Here is a 20,293-nt window from a genome sequence, read left to right as displayed (position 1 = left end):
TAATCGATAATGGTACACCGTGTCGGGCTACGATCTCCTTAATGTAAAGTTGTGCAAGTTTCTCCATTTTGTCCGTTTCTTTCATGGCAAGGAAGTGTGCAGATTTGGTGAGACGGTCAACAATAACCCAAATGGTATCATAACCGCCCGTCGTTTTTGGTAGCTTGGTGATAAAATCCATTGTTATCCTTTCCCACTTCCATTGTGGAATCTCGGGTTGTCGAAGTAGTCCGGACGGTCTTTGGTGTTCGGCTTTGACTTTGGAACATGTCAAGCACTTGGAAACATAAGTAGCTACGTCCCTTTTGATGTTCGGCCACCAATATAGTTGTTTAAGGTCGTGGTACATCTTATTGGCACCGGGGTGAATCGAGTATCGTGACTTATGGGCTTCATCTAAAATAAGGCTTCGTAGGTCCCCATAACTAGGCACCCAAATTCTTCCGGCGAAATATCGGAGTCCGGTTTCTTTAACTTCGAATCGAGAGGTGAGGACGTTCAAGTGTTCGAGAGAGATGTTTTCATCCTTGAGAGCCTCATCTTGGGCTACCCGAATTTGGCTATTAAGGTTGGTGTGAATGGTGATGTTTAAAGCTCGGACACGGAGAGGCACCGCTCTTTCTTTTCGACTTAAGGCATCGGCTACTACATTTGCCTTCCCGGGATGGTAACGAAGCTCGCAATCGTAATCGTTTAAGGTTTCAATCCACCTTCGTTGTCTCATGTTTAGTTGTTTTTGATCGAAAATGTGTTGAAGGCTTTTGTGATCGGTGAAGATAGTACTCTTGGTTCCATAAAGATAGTGTCTCCACATTTTAAGTGCAAAGACAACGGCTCCGAGTTCGAGATCATGTGTCGTATAGTTTCGTTCATGAATTTTGAGTTGTCGAGAAGCATAAGCAATGACTTTCGTTCGTTGCATCAATACACACCCAAAACCATGTTTTGAGGCATCGCAATATACAACAAAGTCATCATTGCCTTCGGGAAGTGACAAGATAGGAGCGGTGGTTAGCTTCGTTTTCAAGATTTGGAATGCGGATTCATGTTCGGTCGCCCAAATGAATTTCTTTCCCTTGTGAGTCAATGCGGTTAGAGGACGTGCAACCAAAGAGAAATTTTCGATGAATCTACGATAGTACCCGGCGAGACCCAAAAATTGACGAATGTGAGTAGGAGTAGTAGGAGTCTCCCATTTGCTAATGGCTTCGATTTTCGTTGGATCGACTTTAATACCTTGGTCACTTACAACATGACCAAGAAATTGAACTTCCTTTAACCAAAATTCACACTTGGAGAATTTGGCATAGAGTTGTTCTTGTCTTAAAAGTTCAAGCACAAGTCGGAGATGTTGTTCGTGCTCTTCTTCATTTTTAGAATAAATCAATATGTCATCGATGAACACAATAACGAATTTATCGAGATACGGTTTGCACACGCGGTTCATAAGATCCATGAACACCGCCGGTGCGTTAGTGAGACCAAATGGCATGACAAGGAATTCATAACTACCATAACGAGTTCGGAAAGCGGTTTTGGAGACATCTTCCCCCTTAACCCTCAATTGATGATAACCCGAGCGGAGATCGATTTTCGAATATACACAAGACCCTTGTAGTTGATCAAAGAGGTCATCGATGCGAGGAAGAGGATATCGGATCTTAACCGTCAATTTATTTAGTTCACGATAATCAATGCACATTCGTAGGGATCCATCTTTCTTTTTAACAAACAAAATCGGAGCGCCCCAAGGTGAATGGCTAGGTTGGATAAAACCACGATCAAGTAGTTCTTGGATTTGACTTTGCAATTCTTGCATTTCAGATGGAGCGAGTCTATATGGTGCACGTGCTACGGGTGCGGCTCCCGAAATAAGATCGATTTGGAATTCAACCGGTCGATGAGGCGGAAGACCCGGCAATTCATCGGGAAATACATCGGAATAGTCACTAACAATTGGCACATCATCGATATGCTTATCATCGGACTCGACTTTCTTAACGTGGGCAAGGATCGCAAAACAACCCTTACGGAGCAGTTTTCTAACTTTAAGGCACGAAACGAGGTTGAGTCTGGTGCAACTCTTATCGCCATAGACAATCAAAGGTTCACCATTCTCGATAGGAATTCGGATTGCGTTAAGATCACAAAGAATGTGAGATTTCGTTTTGACTAACCAATTCATACCGATTATTACATCAAAGCTTCCTAGTTCCATGGGTATCAAGTCAATTTCAAATTCCTTACCCGAAATGTTTAACGTACACCCCCGGTAATATGTGTTGGCACTTAATAGTTTCCCGTTAGCCACTTCAATGGTATAAGTGGTATCTAATGGAAGAGGTGGAGTGCTAAAAGAATGAGTCAAAGTCTTGGACACAAAGCATTTATCGGCACCCGAATCGAATAAGCAAGAGACATAAGAATTGTTGAGAAGAAACGTACCCGTGACTAGTTCAGTGTCATCCCGGGCTTCCTCGGTGTTGATGTTGAAAGCTCGGCCGCGCGTATTGGGGTTATCTTTCTTCTTTGGGCATGCATTTCTATAATGACCCGTTTGGCCACATTCGTAACAAGTGCCCGTCTTTGGTGCATTGGGCCACTTTCGAGCGACGGGAGTGGCACTTTTACAATCGTTGGCCTTATGACCAATTCCTTGGCACCGGTGGCAAATTAACTTGCCACATTCACCAAAGTGATGTTTGTTGCATTTGTTGCAAAAAGGTAGATTCCCGGCATAACCCTTCTTGCCGTCGAAAGTGAAAGATTTCTTGGCAAAGTTGTTGTTGCTTGATTGGGAGGGTTCCCACTTTCTTTTGTTGCCGCCCGATTTATCCTCGGCCTTAGGTGCCGGAACTACGATTTCGTCAACCGTTTCAATTAGTTGGCGAGCCATGTTCATAGCGGCTTGATGAGTAGTGGGTTTGGATGACATCACCCCTTGTTTGATGCTTTTTGGAAGACCGAGCATGTAGAGCTCAATCCTTTGAGATTCGGGGTTAACAAGATTAGGACACATCAAGGATAGTTCGGCGAAGCGTTGATTATAAGCTTTAAGATCGTTTCCGACCGCTTTCAAAGCTCTTAGTTCTTCCTCAAGCTTTCGGGTTTCTTCGCGCGGAAAATATTCAACAATCATCTTTTCCTTTAGATCGGCCCAAGAGAGGGCATGAGCCTCATCGGTACCCACCGATTGAACATAGGTGTTCCACCATGTAAGAGCGACACCGGCGAAGGTGTGAGTGGAGTATTTGACCTTGTCTTGGTCCCGACAACCGCTTATGCTAAAGACGGCTTCCGTTTGCTCAAACCATCGGGTGAGCACGACCGGTCCCCCGGTTCCATCAAAAGTGTGAGGTTTGCACCCCATGAAAGCTTTATAGGAGCATCCCTCGTTTGAGTTTCCGGCTCCGTTGTTGTTGTTGTTGTTGTGGTTGTTATTATTATTGTTGTTGGATGAGTGACCGGCCATGGCCGCATCTACGGCGGTGGCTATCATCCGTTCGAGAGCTTGTTCGGGAGTTTCATTGCGGCGTACACGACGAGGAGCCATTGTTCCTTCAAGACACAAGAATATCATTGATTAGTATTCTCAATAATACTAACCGTGATATAGAATAAAGATAAAGAGAAGTTTTTCCTCGACTCGCCTTAAATTCTTTATGTCATAATGTCGGAACGTTCATATGAGTCACCGTAATATAATCCCGGAAATTATATTACCCTGATTCATATGTGCATTCGACATCATTTCATATAGTCAAGGTGGCGCGTCAATCAAATTAAACAACGTGAGATTAAGATGAACTAAGAGTAGATATGAGTAGAAGCGTTCGAGTATAAATGCACAAGTAGTCAAGTAATTCCTACTTCAAGTCTATATGCCGGTTGTAGTCTAGACTCACTAATGTACCCTATGACTCGGGGTTGACACCAATGAACTCTAAATCCCTACAACCAACGCTCTGATACCATCTGTAGCGACCCGACCAAATCGTCATTGACGGCGCCGTCTACTTAGGTCCCGTTACGTGGTCATAAGTCTTTAAAACAACGTTTGACCAAAAGATATGTCGCATTCATTTCAAATGTAAAGGTTGTTCAAGTTTACAAGAATAGTTCCACCACAAGTTACGATACAAAGTTTTAAGTACAAATGAAACTTATGCGACACAATTTAAAAGTATCCAAAAGACGCTCCCTGTATGCATATATACTCGACATCCAATGCAAGTATCAAAATAATGAGCGGAAGCATGTATCATGTATCGTTCAAGGACCTGAGAAAACATAGAAATCTGTCAACGAAAACGTTGGTGAAATCATAGGTTTAAGTAAGTAAGTACAAGTGAACCACAAGATTTGCATCAATGAAATAATAGTAATACATTCCAAAAGTTTGTTTCACGAGCACCCAATTATCAATGCTTAACATTTCCTTCCATTGAACCCCATCACTTAGTGCTAGAACATACACTGTTTCTCGAAAATATATTTCATTCGTAAACGGTAGCGAACCGTTTGAATGAGGGTTTGTCAAACCCATATGGATCCATACAACATAAGTTCTCGCTTACACCCGGCAAGTGTAACTAATGATAATCGAATTGAGGATTTTGTTCTAACTCGTATGTAGAATGTTTGTTTTTCCTGTACTTGTGTTCACTTAGTAAAGAAATGTTTATGTTTTCTCATCCCAAATGTAAGTTCAAAAAGAGTAAAAGTGGGACTATGATCTCACCTTGAGTGCACGAGTAGTAAAGTACTTCAACAAGTAAACGTGTGCAAAGAACAATGCTAATCTTGACCTAAACAATAGGTTGTATCAATAACGGTAAACACGATAGGTCAAAGATGTTCAATTAGTCCTATGGCTCGTTACGACTCGATTATGTAGCATGTGAATCAAATTGTCATGTTTCATGCAAGGTACAAGTATAAAAAACATGTTAGAACGATTGCACAAATATTTGGTTAAGTTTGATTAAAAGTCAACTTGGTCGGGTCAAAGTCAACGAAAAAGTCAACATGTTCGGGTCGGGTCCCGAACTATTTTTCTGAGGTTTTTAATCATATATGAGCATGTTAGAACAAGTTTCATGTGAATCGGAGGTCCGTAGTATGCCAAACATTTTCCATAAAATGGACACCGGAGACAGAAGCTGGGCACGACTTATGCCGCGCCGCGGCACCCTTCTGTCGCGCCGCGACAATAGGCGGGTGCTGGTGCCTGGTCTGTTTCACTTGTCCAACTTGATCCAAACTTCAAATAAGCATAAAACGTAAACCACAAACACTTAGGACTCGCACCTTATATCGTTGGAAAGCTCTTTTGACATAGAATGCAACTAAACACAATTTAACAATCAAAAACCTCATTTGTAACAACCGAGTTTTCCAACCAAGTGATCATTCAATGCCCACATTAATGCTTCCAACTCACCAATGCACATTTAATGATTTGGGCATTCAATGCATACATATGACATGCCATTTTGTAGGTAATGGAGCATACAATACAACTAACAACTTACTAACAACAATTCATGGCAATCAATGCATCAAATAATCACTTCAAGTTCTTCAAACCCTAACTCAATTCCACCACAATTCAATAATCAAGTTCATGAAGTTTTCTAAGGCAACCTACACATCAAATTGAAGCTAGTGATGCTAGTAACACAATTAAAACATCAACTTTCAACATCTAACAACATATGATCATCCAAAATTCAAGAACAACACACCAAAATTCAAGTTCATGCTAGTTACACTAAAACAACGAGATCGAGCATATAAATCATATATTCATGTTAGACTTGAGCCATAGACACTAATTAACACTTTTATAAGTTAAAAACATCAAGAACACAAAATCTAGTGATTTTAGAAAGTTACCCAAATGAGATGAAGTTGGTACCAAAATGAAGAGGATGAAGAGAGGATCACGAATATGTAATTTATTTGGTTGCTAGCTCCCTAATCCGGATTTAGATGATGAATGAATGAGAAAGGAAATTGGGTGTGTTCTTGCTAGAGAGAAAGAGAGAGAGAGAGGGAGATGGTAATGAATGGGTGAAAGGGGGTTGACCCTTTGACCTAGTCAAGGGTTTGATCCCTTGTCAAGTTTAGTCCCTCAACTTTCGTTCGGGTGCGGGAATTACCTAAACGAGATAATTTAAAACGCGTATCAACGGGAGATGTTATAAACATATAACGGACTTTATATTAGTATAACGGAAAAGTAAATGGAAAAAGGCGGGATGTTACAACTACGATGGTAGTTTCGATTCGGAGTACAAAGTGTATGATTACGCTAGTGGAAAAAAGGTTACGTTTTCCGAAACGACGTTCGTGACATCGGGTTAGAAACTTTATTAGCTTTCTTGAAGCAAAACGTACCCTTCGAACACAATGATGTTATGTATTTTGAAGACGATTGTCTTCTCGAAATGTCGGCCAAGAGTCTTCGGACTGAAGAAGCTTGGGACTCGATCAAAGAAACTCTCTCATGGCGTTCAAATGTGATTTCTCCGTATTTGGTTTATGAAGACTACTCTCCTCCTTGTAGTTCTGCTTACTACAGTGATGGTCAATTCTGGTCGGATGTTCAAACATCCCAAGAGGATTAAGTATCATGTACAGTTGTGTTTGTGTTTGTGGTTGTCTTTTAAGTTTACTTTAATTCTGTTTGTATTTCAAAAAATGTAACCGTTTGAAAATGTGTTTTGAATATAAGTGTTGTTAAAAAAAATAAACATTGCATTAAAGTTAACCATTACATTACATTACATTAAACTATATATATATATATATATATATATATATATATATATATATATATATATATATATATATATAGTGCTAGCTTGAAAAAAAAAAACCCAAACTGCTATTTTGCAACAGATATATCACATTTTTGGGCCCCACCTGCGTGCTTGTAAATGTCGTTGTTCGGCATTTTGGACCACGGTGGTAGCAACCGCGCCCCAACCGCGCTTGCTAGCATCGGTGTGATGCAACGGCGGTGAGCAACGAAGCTCCAACTACGGACCAATGTGGATGGTCTTATATGATACATAGTAATCGGACAAAAAAGTTTTCATATTTAAACTTACTAGCATTATATTTTGAAATGATCGTAGATCTTAGAAATTAGAGGTGTTCAATATTTGGTTCTAAACCGATTAACCCATTACCAAATTAAAACTCAAACAAAATTTAAATTAAATTCAAATTTAAGTTCAATTTTCAAATGTGAATCCAGTTTTTAATTCCTTCTTCTTTTTTGTTTCGATTCAACCAAAAAATAATTAAAATGTATTCAACGAATAATAATATATTAAATTATTAGTTTATATAGATGAAAAGACGATTTCAAAATCAAAATTTGAATTTAAATTAGGTTTATTATTATCTTGGTTAAATTATCCTTTTTTTGGTTTCGGTTTTTACCAAAATTGAATGAAACCGAATTCAAATTGGATTTTTAGATTTTCAGGACAATTTTGATTTTCAATTTTCCCATTAAAATTTTCAAAATTAAACAATCAAACTGAATAAATCGAAAACTAATACCTGTATTAGAAACAAATTAACAATCGCACACATAGGTAAAAGTAACTAGGGTTAAACTTCGAATGGTTCTGGAATTACATGGAAATATCACGTGGCTGCAACGCATCTTTTGTTCCCCTTGTTCCAAAAAAATCAACCCTTTAGGCCTCAACGAGTATAGACCCATCTCGCTGATCAGTAGCATGTACAAAGTTATTTCTAAAGTGTTATCGAATCGTCTGTCAAAGATCATTCATAAAGTAATCGGTGTCGAACAAAGTGCGTTTATGAAAAATAGATACATCTTGGATGGAGTTCTTATAGCTAATGAAATCATAGACGAATTCAGAAGAGAGAAAAGGCGAGGTTTTCTATTTAAAGTTGATTTTGAAAAGGCATTTGATCGCCTAAATTGGAATTTTATCGAAGAAACAATGAAGAGTTTGAGGTTTGGTTTGAAATGGATCAAGTGGATCATGTCTTGTTTATCTTTGGCCTCAATCTCTATTCTAGTCAATGGATCTCCTACGCGTGAATTCAACCCCGAAAGGGGAGTTAGACAAGGTGATCCACTATCCCCCTTCTTATTCATCATAGCCGCCAAAGGACTCAATATCCTCACCAAAAAAGCCAGTGAAGCAGGTTTTGTAAAGGGTGTAGATATAGGCCGTGACAAAATTAATATATCCCACTTACAATATGCCGACGATATGTTATTGTTTAGAGATTGGAGGAAAAGCAACGTGTCCAATGTCATCAAACTTCTCAGTTGTTTCGAAGAGCTGTCCGGATTAAAGGTTAATCTCAATAAAAGCAAGCTTTTTAGCATAGGTGTGTCAAGAGATTAATTAGATGTGATGGCGAACCATTTTAATTGCTCATCCGACACCTTTCCTATGACATACCTTGGTATACCTTTGGGAATTAAGATGAATAAATCTAGTGCTTGGTTGCCGATTATTGAAAAGTTTAGGAAAATGCTCGCGGATTGGAAGGCAAAATCAATCTAGTTCGGTGGTCGTCTAACCCTAGTAAAATCGGTACTAAGTAGTTTGTCATTGTACTTCTTCTCCCTATTCCGGGCGCCCGCTGGTGTAATCAAGCTACTCGAATCCATAAGGTGCAATTTCTTTTGAGGAGGGGATAGGGTTGGGAGAAAACTTTCTTGGGTTAAATGGGAAAAAGGTACTCTTACCTTATGAGTCGGGGGGATTAAATGTGGGTTCTCTTGAATCAAAAAACCTAGCTCTATTGGGTAATTGGTGGTAGATATTCCACACAAACCACGACTCCCTTTGGGCTAGAATCATTGTCAATATTTATGGGACGGGTAGGGGGTTGGGTTCGACTAATAATCTACAGTTCGCAGGAAATACAATTTGGACAAATATTGTGAAAGTTGGCCAGAAGATAGATAACTTCGGTATCGCTTTTTCAACATCAATCACAAAGAGCATTAGCAACGAAAGCACAACTAAATTCTGGACATATTCGTGGATGGGCAGTGATCCCCTAAAAGACGTTTTCAACAGATTGTTCGTACTTGAATCGGATAAAATGGATTTGGTCCAAGATAGGGTGATATTTACAGAAGAAACGCGCAGATTCAATTGGCAATGGTGTAGGGAACCAAGAGGGAGAGCTATTGATGAAGTCGAAGCAATAGAAAACCTAATCAATGCGGTCTCTTTGAATCCGAACGCAGAAGACAAAATTAGTTGGAACCTTGATGCTGATGGCATATTCTCAACAAAGAGTTTAGCCTCTCAAATCGATGGTAAAAAGCTCCAAGTAGGTAATAATGTCATAGAAACCGTACGCAACAAACTTATTCCTCAAAAGGTTTCAATCTTCGTTTGGCGAGCAAAACTTCAAAGGTTACCGGTCCGATTTGAACTAGATAAACGAGGTATCGACATAAACACCTTGTTATATCCAATTTGTGGCGATGAAGTTGAAAAGGTCGATCATGTGTTAATACAATGTAGAAAAGTGGTAGAATTTTAGAAAGGTTATTTGCATTGGTGGAATATCCCGGATGTGACGACCCGGAAATTTTCGACCAAATTCAAACTTAATCTTAATATGATTTCGACATGATAAGAAAAGTTTGTTATGTTGAGTCTCAAAAATTTTGAACTATTTAATTGACCATCGACCGTTCTCGACGATTCACGAACCATTAATTGTAAATAAAAAATGTACTTTTCAAGCATCTTTTGAGGTACTTTTCATATCAAAATTTTATTATTATTATTATTGTTATTATTATTGGAATTATAATTATTATCCTTATTATTATTATGATTTTAATTATTATTATTAATATTAGTATTATAACTATTATTAATATTATTATTACTAATATTATAGTTACAATTATAACTATTATTATTCTTATTATAATTAAGTATTAGTAAGTATTATCTTCATGGATAGTATTATTATTAAGTATGATGAGGATTAAGGTTATTATTATGATTATCATTATTATTATTGATTATTGTTATTGTTACAAGTATTAGTATTATTATTATTACTAGTATTATAATCGGTAATATAATTATTATTATTATCATAGTTATCAGTATCATGACTATTACTATTATTATCATCATAAGTATTATAATTAATATTATTATTAGTATTACTAATATATGTATTATTATTATTAATAAAAGGAGTAGGATTATTATTATTACTATTATTATTACTATTATCATCCTTAAAAGTATTAAAATCATCATTGATTTTAAAATTATTATTTTTAATGATATTATTTTTATTAGTAATGTTAAGAATTCTAATCATTTTTACCATTATTTATATCATTTTAGCATTATTATACAAATCATCTTAACAAACATATAATACATATATATAAAAATATATTTAATACTTATAACAAAACAAAAGTTTATATAAATGAATATATGAAGTGTATATATATAAAAATGATATAACTAATAAAATATATATATATATATATATATATATATATATATATATATATATATATATATATATATATATATATATATATATATATATATATATATATATATTCGATTTCAATTATGTGTGTTAATGTATATACAAATGATATAGGTTCGTGAATCCAAGGCCAACCCTGCATTGTTCACTTGTTCAATGTCGTCATATGTATTTTTACTACAAAATACAGTATTGTGAGTTTCATTTACTCCCTTTTTAAATGCTTTTGCAATATATATTTTTGGAACTGAGAATACATGCGCTGCTTTTATAAATGTTTGACGAAATAGACACAAGTACTCAAAACTATATTCTATGGTTGGATTATCGAAATCGAATATCACCCCTTTATCTTGGTAACCTAAGAATTAGGGAACAGTACCCCTAATTGACGCGAATCCTAAAGATAGATCTATGGGCCTAACAAACCCCATCCGAGGTACGGATGCTTTAGTACTTCGATTTTTATATAGACGAGAGGATTCTGTTATACAGACGAGAGGATTTTGTTTTGGGGATATTCTATATGCATCTTGTTAATTTCGGTTACCAGGTGTTCACCATATGAATGATTTTACCTTAATGCAGACGAGATGATTCTGCTTGAGGATTATGTTTATAAATTTACCTTAATGCAGACGAGAGGATTCTGCTTGAGGATTATGTTTATGAAAAAATGAAAATCTTGTGGTCTATTAAATTATTGGAAATGATTGAATACGATAAACTAATGAACTCACCAACCTTTTGGTTGACACTTTAAAGCATGTTTATTCTCAGATATGAAAGAAATCTTCTGCTGTGCATTTGCTCATTTTAGAGATATTACTTGGAGTCATTCATGACATATTTCAAAATACGTTGCATTCGAGTCGTTGAGTTCATCAAGATTATTATTATTAAGTCAATTGTAGTTGGATATATTATGAAATGGTATGCATGCCGTCAACTTTTGATGTAATGGAAGTTTGTCTTTTAAAAACGAATGCAAAGTTTGTAAAATGTATCATATAGAGGTCAAATACCCCGCGATGTAACCAAATGTAATGTATTCGTCCAGATGGATTTGGATGGGTCGCTTCATGTGGTATCAGAGCGGTGGTCTTAGCGAACCGGGTCTTGCATTAGTGTGTCTAACTGATAGTTGTTTAGATGCATTAGTGAGTCTGGACTTCGACCGTGTCTGCATGTTAAGAGTTTTGCTTATCATTTCGTGTCGAAAATCATCTACTTATCATTCTTGGAAATTACCTGCTTATCATTCTTAGTCTAGACACTTCTTATTGCATTGATTGCATAACTAGTGTAGAGACAAAATTCATATCTTAGCGTGTCTGCTAATCCATATCTTAGCGTATCTGTTACTGTAAACTTTGTCTGACACGTTGAAATGCCCCGTTCATATTAATTATAAACGTTTCATATTAATTGGTTTCTTTGCGAGGTTTTGACCTCTATATGAGACGTTTTTCAAATCTTGCATTCGTTTTTAAAAACAACCATAACCTTTATTATTGAATAAAGGTCTTAATGACATAATTTAGATTGTCTATCAAAGACAATCTCCACAAATAAATAAGTTTTTACACAACCCATTACAATATGATCAAATATATTACAACAACACTCCGAATGCAAGTTTAAACAATATAAACAATTATGCCGACTCCAAATCTTGACCTTGGGTTGGCATACGACAGCGGAAGCGTTTTTAATATTCACCTGAGAATAAACATGCTTAAAACATCAGCAAAAATGTTGGTGAGTCATAGGTTTAATTTCTATATAATAATCATAACATTTAATAAGCCACAAGATTTCATTTAATTAAATGCGCAGGATCATTACAACTGCAAAAATCATTCATACGATGAGTCGCCTGGTAACCGACCTTAACATAGAGTGCTTAAGATATCTGGCATCATACATTCCACTATTCAAATGTATGACAAGAACCCTTCCAAGTACTAAAGCATTTCCACTATTCAAAAATGGGGGTGGTTGGTGCCCGTAGATCTACCTTTAGGATTCGCGTCAATTAGTGTTTTTCATTAATTCTTAGGTTACCAAGCATAATAATAATAAGTACAGATATCCGATATAACAAAACAATCGTAGAATGTAGTTCCATGAACTTGTGCTTATTTTGTAAAACATTTATAAATTTTGCATGTATTCTCATCCCAAAATAATTTAGATAGTAAAAATGGGACTATAACTCACTTGTGATGATTTTCGAATAGATGGTGATAAGACTTGGCCTTTTGACAAATTCACGAACCTAATAATAATATTCTTGTGTCAAGATATATATATATATATATATATATATATATATATATATATATATATATATATATATATATATATATATATATATAATTAATATTCCGTACTTATGATACTTGTGATAATTTTAATTGTCCATTGTTAGTAGTCTAACGTTCGTAGTCCAATAGTCCAATAGTCTAACAGTATAAATATATATATAAAGATAGATGCGTATATTGTGTTAGAATTCACTAACACTATAATATATTGTCTTAATATAATAAGACACATAATATGTATATTGTCTGAAGCAATCCGCGACCCATTGTATACATGTCCCAGGCTCGATCACAACTCAAAGTATATAATATTTTGGAATCCACTTCGACCCACAGCTAACTCGAGATTACTGCCAATGGTGTCTAATAGTTCGTTCCAATAATATATATAGAAGAAGTCAAAATGATATGTCAAAACTTTGTATACTAATCCACGGTGATCAAGTCATATATATATATATATATATATATATATATATATATATATATATATATATATATATATATATATATATATATATATATATATATATGGTGCCTTACGATCTTTATTGAGACTATAATATATTGTCGTAGAACTTAATCACGACTATTATAAATTGTATTTCCATAAGTTGGGAACAAGACATGTATAAATACATGTAGGATACAAGGTAAGTTAGCTAGGATAAGGTTAGCATCCATTTTTATAAATCATGTCCGTAGCTAAAAATTAAGAAAAATATCCAATTTTGTTTTACCCATAATTTCTTCGTTACAAATCCGTTTTGAGTGATTCGAGTTGCCATGGTTTTGTATCGAACTCAACATTATTAATCTTAACAGAAAAAGTATAGGTTTATAGTCGAAAATACAGCTTAGGTGTCAAATAAGAGAAGATAGTCATATTCGTCGTAAGAACGACATCTTGATGACCCTTTTGAAAAACATACTTCCACTTAGAGTTTAACCATGGATTTTGGATATAATTCATATCCATATAAAATAAGATTTTTTACCAAAGGAAATCTTTTAATTCAAAGTTTAAGATAGGTTTTAAAATTAAACCCAAAACAGCCCCCGTTCGACTAAGACGGCGTATATTCGATTTTAAGGTGTTCTTCGTGTTTACAAGTTTTATATCCTTATGTTAGCTTAACATACTGTCATAATATATGTGTTGAAGTATTTTAAAAGTCAAGTTAGAAGGATTAAGTTTATTTGAAAACAAGTTTAGAAATAATCTAAACTATGTTCTTGTTGTTATTAGTTATAACTCAAAATAAGATAGCTATGTGAATATGAATCGAATAAGATTATGGATAAGGCTACTACCTCAAATCAAATGAACAAAGTTGCTGGAAAAATAAGGAGAATATCTTGAGTTCAAAGATACCCTTGATGGCTTGGAATTCTTGAAGTAAAATCATGAAATGAACAAAAGTTTGAATAAGAATTCTTTCTTGAAATAAGATAGTTATAAGTATATGAATTGAACTAAAGCTTATATATAATTCTTACCTTGATTATAAGATGAAAAGCTACTATAAATAAAGTAGAATTAGTGATCCTAAAGAGTTGTTGAGTTAGCTTGAAAGATTGGAAGTAAACTTCTTCATGTTGGAAGGTTATCTTGATATGTTCTTGAATGATTCTTGTTATGATGTTTTAAGCTTGTTCTTGAAGTGGTTTATGAGATATATGATGAAAGGTTGCTGAATACTTTGAGTATGTGTTTAAGATAGAGTTAAAATGAAGATGTAAATGAAATGAGATGTGTATATATACACATGTGAATATAGATATAGATATATGATATGTATAGTTTTGTTTTGTTACAAATAAGTCATGGTTAATGACAAAGGATGGTTCACACAAGTCTCCATCATATTTATACATGTCTAAGAACTGATTGAGGGCTTCTAAGATCAATGATTTGGTATGTATATACCAATAGTAAATACGTTTAGAAGCTGGGTATGATACGGGTATAAATAACGAATAAATACGAGTAGAATTCTTGATAGAGTTGAATGAGATTATGAGTATAGCTATCTTTGTTGAGTATAATTATGTTGATATATGTATTTAAGTCTTTCAAAAGTGTATTAATACATCTTAATACAATACATATACATTTAGTTTAAATTAGGGTTTAAGACGTCGAAAAACATTACATATATGTATATTGTTTCGAAGTCTTTAAGTTAGTAGTCTCATTTTATATATATAACCAATTGTTAATATACTTAATGAAATACTTAAATATCAATTTAACAATTTATAAATATATATATCCATATATATATTCCATTAAATAATTATTACACGTTATGACGTTCGTGAATCGTCAGACAAACTGGGTGGTCAAACATTTGTATGAAATTCATTTCAAATAGACAAGTCTTAACAAGTTGGATTTCTTAACATGTTGGAAATATTTAATTAAATATTAATCTTATATATATTAGCGGAAAAATCCGGGTCGTTACATTACACACCCGTTAAATTAAATTTCGTCCCGAAATTTAGAATAGTACCTAGTTAACGTGCGATATCAAAAAACAAATGTGGGTACTTCAGCTTCATTTGGTCTTCTCGTTCCCAAGAAAATTCAGGTCCTTTACGAGCATTCCATCGAACCTTAACGATTGGTATCTTACTTTGTTTGAGTCGTTTGACCTCACGATCCATAATTTCGACGGGTTCTTCAACGAAATTTAGTTTCTCATCAATCTGAATTTTGTCTAAAGGGATAATGAGATCTTCGGTAGCTAGACATTTCTTCAGGTTCGAAACATGAAAGGTGTTGTGAATCTTTTCTAATTGTGGAGGTAGTTCAAGTCAATAGGCCACCGGCCCAATGCGTTTTTCGATCTTGAATGGCCCAATGTATCTTGGGCTTAATTTTTCTCACTTTCCAAAACGAATAACACCTTTCCAAGGTGATACCTTAAGCATAACCATATCACCCTCCTCAAACTCTAAAGGTTTCCTTCTAACATCCGCGTAGCTCTTTTGCCGACTCCGGGCTGTTTTCAATCGTTGCTGAATCTGAATGACCTTGTCGATAGTTTCCTGGATAATTTTCGGACCTGTAATCTGTTTTTCCCCCACATCACTCCAACAAATTGGAGACCTGCACTTCCTCCCATAAAGTGCCTCGAATGGTGCCGCCTCAGTGCTAGAATGATAGCTGTTGTTGTAGGAAAACTCAGCTAACGGTAGATGTCGATCCCAACTGCTTCCAAAATCAATAACACATGCTCGTAGCATGTATTCGAGTGTCTGAATTATCCTTTCACTCTGCCCATCAGTTTGTGGATGATAGGCAGTACTTAAATCTAGACGAGTTCCCAACGCTTCGTGTAATGCCTGCCAGAATCTGAAAGTAAATCTGCTATCATGATCAGAGATAATAGAGATTGGTATACCATGTCTAGAAACAACTTCTTTCAGGTATAATCGTGCTAATTTCTCTATACCATCCTCTTCTTTTATTAGCAGAAAGTGCGCTGACTTAGTAAGACGATCGACTATTACCCAAATCATATCATAACCACATGCGGTTCTCGGTAACTTAGCAATGAAATCCATGGTAATGTTTTTCCATTTCCATTCTGGGATTTCAGGTTGTTGGAGTAGACCCGATGGTTTCTAATGTTCAGCCTTGCTCCTACATATGTGGCTATATCGGCCTTCATTCCTGGCCACCAAAAGTTTCTCTTGAGGTCTTGGTACATTTTCCCCGCTCCGGGATGTATTGAATATCTGGTTTTATGTGCTTCATCTAGTACCACTTTCCTCAAATCCCCATTCTTTGGTACCCAAATTCTTTCAGCTAAATACCTGGTTCCGTCTTCCCGAATATTAAGCTGTTTTTCTAATCCTTTGGGTATTTCCTTTCCAAAAATTCCTTCCTTCAAAACCTCTTGTTGTGCCTCTTTTATTCGAGTAGTAAGATTAGTATGAATAATCATGTTCATAGCTTTTACTCAAATATGTTCTCTTTCCTTTCGACTCAAGGCATCGGCTACCACATTCGCTTTCCCCGGGTGGTAACGGATTTCACAATCATAATCATTTAGCAGCTCAACCCACCTACGCTGCCTCATATTTAGTTGCTTTTGATTTAAAATATGTTGAAGACTTTTGTGGTCGGTGTATACAATAAACTTGACCCCATATAGATAATGTCTCCACATCTTTAATGCAAAAACAACGGCGCCCAATTCCAGATCATGTGTAGTGTAGTTTTGTTCATGAATTTTGAGTTGTCGAGAAGCATATGCAATCACCTTCTTCCGTTGCATAATAACACACCCAAAACCCAATCTTGATGCGTCGCAGTAGATAACAAAATCTTCCATTCCGTCAGGTAACGATAAAATAGGTGTCGTAGTCAACTTATTTTTCAATAATTGGAAGGCACCCTCTTGTTCGGAAGTCCATTCATACTTTTTCCCCTTGCGTGTCAAGGCAGTTAAAGGTTTGGCTACTCGGGAGAAATCTTGAATAAATCTCCTATAATAACCGGCTAAACCCAAAAATTGACGTATTTGCGTTGGAGTTTTCGGGGTTTCCCAATTTTTGATGGCTTCGATCTTGGCGGGATCAACTTTGATTCCATTACTACTGACTACGTGGCCAAGAAATTGTACTTCATTTAACCAAAAAGCGCACTCAGAGAATTTTGCATAAAGTTGTTCTTTTCTTAACAACTCTAATACAAGTCTCAAATGTTGTTCGTGTTCTTGGTTATTCTTCGAATAGATAAGAATGTCATCAATAAAGACAATAACAAACTTATCTAAATATGGACTACATACTCGGTGCATGAGATCCGTGAAAACTGCGGGTGCATTGGTTAGACCGAATGGCATAACCATGAATTCGTAATGGCCATAACGAGTTCTGAAGGCTGTTTTTGGTATATCGGCTTCTTTAACCCTCAGTTGATGATAACCCGACCTTAAGTCGATTTTGGAGTATACGCTCGAACCTTGGAGTTGATCAAATAGGTCGTCGATTCGGGGTAAAGGGTATCGGTTTTTGATGGTTACTTTGTTCAGCTCACGGTAATCAATACACATGCGAAAAGACCCATCTTTCTTTTTAACGAATAAAATTGGAGCTCCTCATGGTGACGTACTCGATCGGATAAAACCACGTTCTAATAATTCTTGTAACTGACTTTGTAATTCTTTCATTTCAGTAGGCGCAAGTCTATATGGAGCACGATCTATTGGTACGGCTCCTGGTACAAGATCTATTTGAAATTCAACGGATCGGTGTGGAGGTAGTCCCGGTAATTCGTCCGGAAACACCTCAGGAAATTCTCTTGCAACAGGAACGTCATCGATTTTCTTTTCTTCTTTTTCAACCTTCTCGACGTGTGCTAGTATGGCATAGTAACCTTTTCTTATTAGTTTGCGCGCCTTCAAACTACTAATAAGATTTAATTTGGCATTACCCTTTTCTCCGTACACCATTAAGGGTAACCCGTTTTCTCTCGGAATGCGAATCGCCTTCTCATGACAAACAACTTCAGCTTTCACCTTGGACATCCAGTCCATTCCAATAATTACGTCGAAGCTTCCCAATTCCACCGGTATTAAATCAATTGTAAACGTTTCGCTAACTAAACTAATTTTTCAATTTCGGCAAATTTTATCAACCTTAATTAGTTTACCGTTTGCTACTTCAACTATACACTTTTTATCCAAAGGCATTAACGGGCAATTTAATTTGGCACAAAATTCTCTACTCATATAACTTCTATCGGCACCCGAATCAAATAAAACATAAGCAGGTGTATTGTTGATAAGAAACATACTCGTAACAAGCTCCGGGTCTTCCTGTGCTTTCTCCCCATTAATGTTGAAGGCTCTCCCACGGCCTTGCCTATTTCCATTCCTGCACTGGTTTATGGTATGGCCCGGTTTTCCACATCCATAGCAAACAATGCCGTTATTATTTGTTCCGGCATTATTTACTCCTTTGTTTCTATTTGGTCCGTAGACTTCACACTTTGCCGCAATATGGCCATTCCTATTACACTTGGTACATAATTCTCTACAAAACCATTTCGGATGAAACGTATCACACCTAGGGCATATAGTTCTTTGCCTTTTATTGTCGTTGTTGTTGTTGTTGTTGTTGTTGTTGTTGTTGGGGTTATTGTTGTTGAGTCATTTGTTGTTGTTATTGTTGTGATTGGGATTGTTGTTGTTGTTGTTATTATTATTGGGATGGTTGTTGCGGTTATTGTTGCGGTTGTTGTTGCGATTATTGTTGTTGTTGGGGTGGTTGCGATTGTTGTTGTAGTTGTTGTTTTGATTGTTGTTGTTGTACTGGTGACCCTGATCACTGCTTTCCTCCCACTTTCTTTTTCCCTGTTTCATTATGGCCTCCTCGGCCGCTTCTTTCTTTATCCTTCCTGTAATTTGGCCTATCAATTTGTGGGCTATACGGCTCGCTTTCTGCATTGTTGCAGGGTCATTAGCACCTACATGCACTTGGATTCGTTCCGGAAACCCTTTTATGAATGCTTCAATTTTTGCTTCTTCGTCCTCAAATTCTCCAGGACACATTAAAGCCAGTTCATTGAAACGTCGCTCGTAGGTAGTGACATCTAACCATTGGGTTGTCAATGCTTTAAGCTCTGCCTTGAGCTTGTTGATTTCGGTTCTGGGACGGTACTCTTCCGTCATCATGTGCTTGAAAGCGGACCATGGAAGTGCGTAGGCGGTATTCTGTCCTACGTAATCCATGTAGGTATTCCACCATGTCAAAGCAGTACCCCTAAAAGTATGTGTGGCATACTTAACTTTATCCTCTTCTGCGCAGTTGCTGATTGCGAACACGGCTTCAACCTTCTTTGTCCACCGCTTTAGTCCAACGAGTCCTTCAGTTCCTTCAAACTCATTGGGTTTGCAGGCCATAAAAGCTTTGTAGGAACATCCTACCCGGTTGCCATTGTTTCCTCCACTGCTGGAACCCGATTGGTTATTGTTGTTCATTGCATTCACCACTGCAGCCATATTTGCAGCGAAAGCTTGAAGTTCTTCTGTGTTTAATTGTTGTTGTCTAGTAGCTGGAGGAGCCATTTCCTTCAAAAATAGCCGACTGAGTTAATCATATAGAATTTTAGAAGTAGCCAAAAAGTATTTTGTAATTTAATATGAACTTATTATTATAAAAGCCTTTTCTTCATATTAGCTTTTTATAACTATAATAATGTTCATACTTAGCAGCTAACACACAAATTAACTTCTAAAATTCTAATATGAAAAACTATGGTAAGTTATTACGTTACTACGTAATAATAAGTTGTAATAATAATAATAAACCTTCCATGCTTATTCTTATTATTATACAATCATAAGGAAAATTACATTGCGGATTTTCTTACAAACTTAAACACACAATAT

The 20,293-nt window shown here is 36.1% G+C and overlaps 1 protein-coding gene across 1 annotated transcript; it reads left to right on the top strand.

Annotated features, from left to right (window-relative positions):
* Positions 1–8,453: 8,453 nt before the first annotated feature.
* Positions 8,454–9,564, top strand: LOC139842548 (uncharacterized). The gene is made up of 2 exons (XM_071832674.1): positions 8,454–8,552; positions 8,827–9,564. The coding sequence occupies exons 1-2, from the start codon at positions 8,454–8,456 to the stop codon at positions 9,562–9,564; spliced, it is 837 nt and encodes a 278-aa protein (XP_071688775.1).
* The last annotated feature ends 10,729 nt before the right edge of the window (positions 9,565–20,293 follow it).

This window comes from Rutidosis leptorrhynchoides, chromosome 4 (genome assembly GCF_046630445.1).
Source record: "Rutidosis leptorrhynchoides isolate AG116_Rl617_1_P2 chromosome 4, CSIRO_AGI_Rlap_v1, whole genome shotgun sequence".
In the NCBI taxonomy this organism is placed as follows: Eukaryota; Viridiplantae; Streptophyta; class Magnoliopsida; order Asterales; family Asteraceae; genus Rutidosis; species Rutidosis leptorrhynchoides.
The sequence above is the reverse complement of the archived record's forward strand: the minus strand, read 5'-3'. Positions and strand labels throughout refer to the sequence as shown.

Excerpts from the sequence above, each read along its gene's own strand:
- LOC139842548 (XM_071832674.1), top strand. The coding sequence starts at position 8,454 with ATGACATACCTTGGTATACCTTTGGGAATTAAGATGAATAAATCTAGT. Across the intron at positions 8,553-8,826 it reads AAATGCTCGCGGATTGGAAG|ATATTCCACACAAACCACGA; the intron begins GCAAAATCAATC and ends AATTGGTGGTAG.